Source organism: Staurois parvus, unplaced genomic scaffold (assembly GCF_062004578.1).
Source record: "Staurois parvus isolate SC_StPar_1 unplaced genomic scaffold, SC_StPar_1.0 ptg000860l, whole genome shotgun sequence".
In the NCBI taxonomy this organism is placed as follows: domain Eukaryota; kingdom Metazoa; phylum Chordata; class Amphibia; order Anura; family Ranidae; genus Staurois; species Staurois parvus.
The window spans coordinates 1,422,558-1,425,083 of NW_028318656.1; the positions used below are offsets into that span (position 1 = coordinate 1,422,558).

The following is a 2,526-nucleotide window of genomic DNA, read 5'->3' on the forward strand; positions in this document are numbered from 1 at the left end:
AGCAATAGGGGATCATGGGGCCCCTGTGTCCTTGCCCAAACTCAAAAAAGCCTATGAAAAAGGTACCAGGGGCATCTCATGGGGCCCCCTACTGACCCCGGGCCCTCGAGCAGTGCCCGAGTTTCCAAATGGTCAGTCCACCCCTGCTATATACAACTTAGCTATGTCATGTCTAAAAGCATTTTGTAATTTTTGTATTGTCTTATTTCTGTTTAGAAATGAACCTGAATTTAAAGAAGACAAGTGTGCTTTTTACGATGCTCTCTATGAATCTTTTAATTGTCTGGTATCATGTCAACTGGAAATCAAGTCCTGTAACAACATTCCGCTATACAAACCATAGCAGTGGCTCCTGCAGTACTCTAACTGACAAACAGAGATCACTTTCCAGCAATGTGCAATCAGATGCTGCAATTTGGACTGTGAATCCAGTTGCACGCCTGGGAAACAAGATGGGGAAGTATGCAGTTCTTTATGCTCTAGCAAAGCTTAATGGGCACCAAGGTTACATTTTGCCAAAGATGCATAGTGAGCTAGGAAGAATATTTAAAATGAAATTGCCTGTTCTTCATCAGGAAGTTGCTGACCAGATTAAATGGAGAATATATAAGCTGAATGATTGGATGTCCCCGGAATATACCAACATCTCTGGACAATATGTTAAATTGTTTGGTGCTCCATGTTCGTGGACCTTCTATCATCACATAAGAGAAGAGATTCTACAAGAATTCACTTTCCAAGACTATGTTAAGGAAATGGCAAATTCATACCTTGCAAACCTGAAAGGGAATAGAAAAAATGTGACCTTTATCGGAGTTCATGTTCGCAGAGGGGACTATATAAGGGTCATGGCTGAAGAACGGAAAGGTGTGGTAGCTGATAAAAACTATATACAAAAAGCTATGGACTATTTCAGAATGAAGTATGATAGCCCTCTCTTTGTGGTTACCAGTAATGAGATGAATTGGTGTATACAGAACGTTAATAACTCTCTGGGAGATGTACATTTTGCTGGAGATGGTAAGGTACATTCTCCAGCCCATGATTTTGCCCTCCTGGCACATTGTAACCATACCATTATGACCATAGGGACATTTGGCTATTGGGCTGCCTACTTGGTTGGTGGTGAAACCATCTACCTTACAAACTTCACTTTGCCAGATTCTCCTTTTCTTAAAATTTTCAAGTATGAAGCTGCTTTCCTTCCAGAATGGATTGGAATTCCTGCCGACCTGTCTCCACTTTTAAAAACATGAGATTTATTTTTCTGCACGTCAGTGTTGTCTTATTTGACCATCAATTGCATTTTAATCTCATTGTGGGATAACAAGGTACAAGGGAAGTCTGCTCTAACCACTTGCCCTCCAGAGGATTTACCCTCTTCCTGACCAGGCCATTTTTTGCGTTACGGCACTGCGTTACTTTGACTGATATTTATTAAATGATATGTATTAGGAAAGTGTGGATGGGTGATGTGCTACAGCTCTAGAAATGAGGAGCAGTCTGCAATTCGGTAGCTGAAATACCAATCTGGGAAAGGCTACAAAGTAGATCTCAGTGCCTAAAGGCATCAGAACATGTTATCTGCATCATAATTAGGGATGAGCCAAACTGACCTGAGTTCTGTTCAAGCAGGGTTCGTCAAACTTCAGAGAAGTTAGGCCACTAAACCCAAAGTCCACTGAAATCAATGGAAGCGGAAGCTGTGAAATCAAAAATGTCTATGTTGTTGGCTAATAAGCAAGGGGTTATAAAAATTTGCATAGGGTGGGGGGACCCACCCCTGGGTAAGATATACCAAAGGAAAGGTTTTAAAAAATTTAATTTGGCCAGGGCAGTGATTTTTTTTTTTATTGCTTAACCACTTGCCCTCCAGAGGATTACCTCACCCCCCTTCCTAACCTAGCCATACTTTTTGCCATATTGCGCGGTCATGCAATGCTGCACCCAAATTAAATTTGTGTCCTTTTTTCCCACGAATAGAGCTTTTTTCTGCTGGTATTTGATAGTTTGTGCGATTTTTATTTTTTGCGCTTTAAAATTTTGAGAAATAAACAATATTTTGACTTTTTGCTATTAAACATAGCAAAAAGCATAGTCCAGTAAAAAAATGAAAAAATCAAATTGCGTCATAAATTTACACCAAAATGTATTCTGCTCCATGTCTTTGCTAAAAAAAAATCCCAATATGTGTAAATTAATTGGTTTACAAATGGCGGTATATATACTGGAATTTTTGTTTTTACTAGTAATGACTGTGATCAGCAACTTAAATTGGGACTGCATCTGGCATTCTGACACTGGGGGGAACTGACTTGGTGTCACTGACATCCCCAGTGACACCAATACAGTGATCAGTGCTAATAAATAACACTGACACTGTAGTAATGGCACTGGGCAGAAAGGGGTTAACATGTGGGGTGATCAAAGGGTTAACTGTGTGCTGTTTTACTGTGGGGCGGTGTGTTAGTGCTTCACTGTAAGCTCACTGCTATGCAGAGCCATACAAAGCAGTGTTCTGGAGCT

At 40.4% G+C, this 2,526-nt stretch overlaps 1 protein-coding gene across 1 annotated transcript; it reads left to right on the forward strand.

The window, feature by feature from the left end:
• Nucleotides 1–218: 218 nt before the first annotated feature.
• LOC149443294 (galactoside alpha-(1,2)-fucosyltransferase 2-like) lies at nt 219–1,256 on the forward strand. Its single transcript, XM_089655643.1, has one exon. The coding sequence runs from the start codon at nt 219–221 to the stop codon at nt 1,254–1,256; it is 1,038 nt and encodes a 345-aa protein (XP_089511769.1).
• The last annotated feature ends 1,270 nt before the right edge of the window (nt 1,257–2,526 follow it).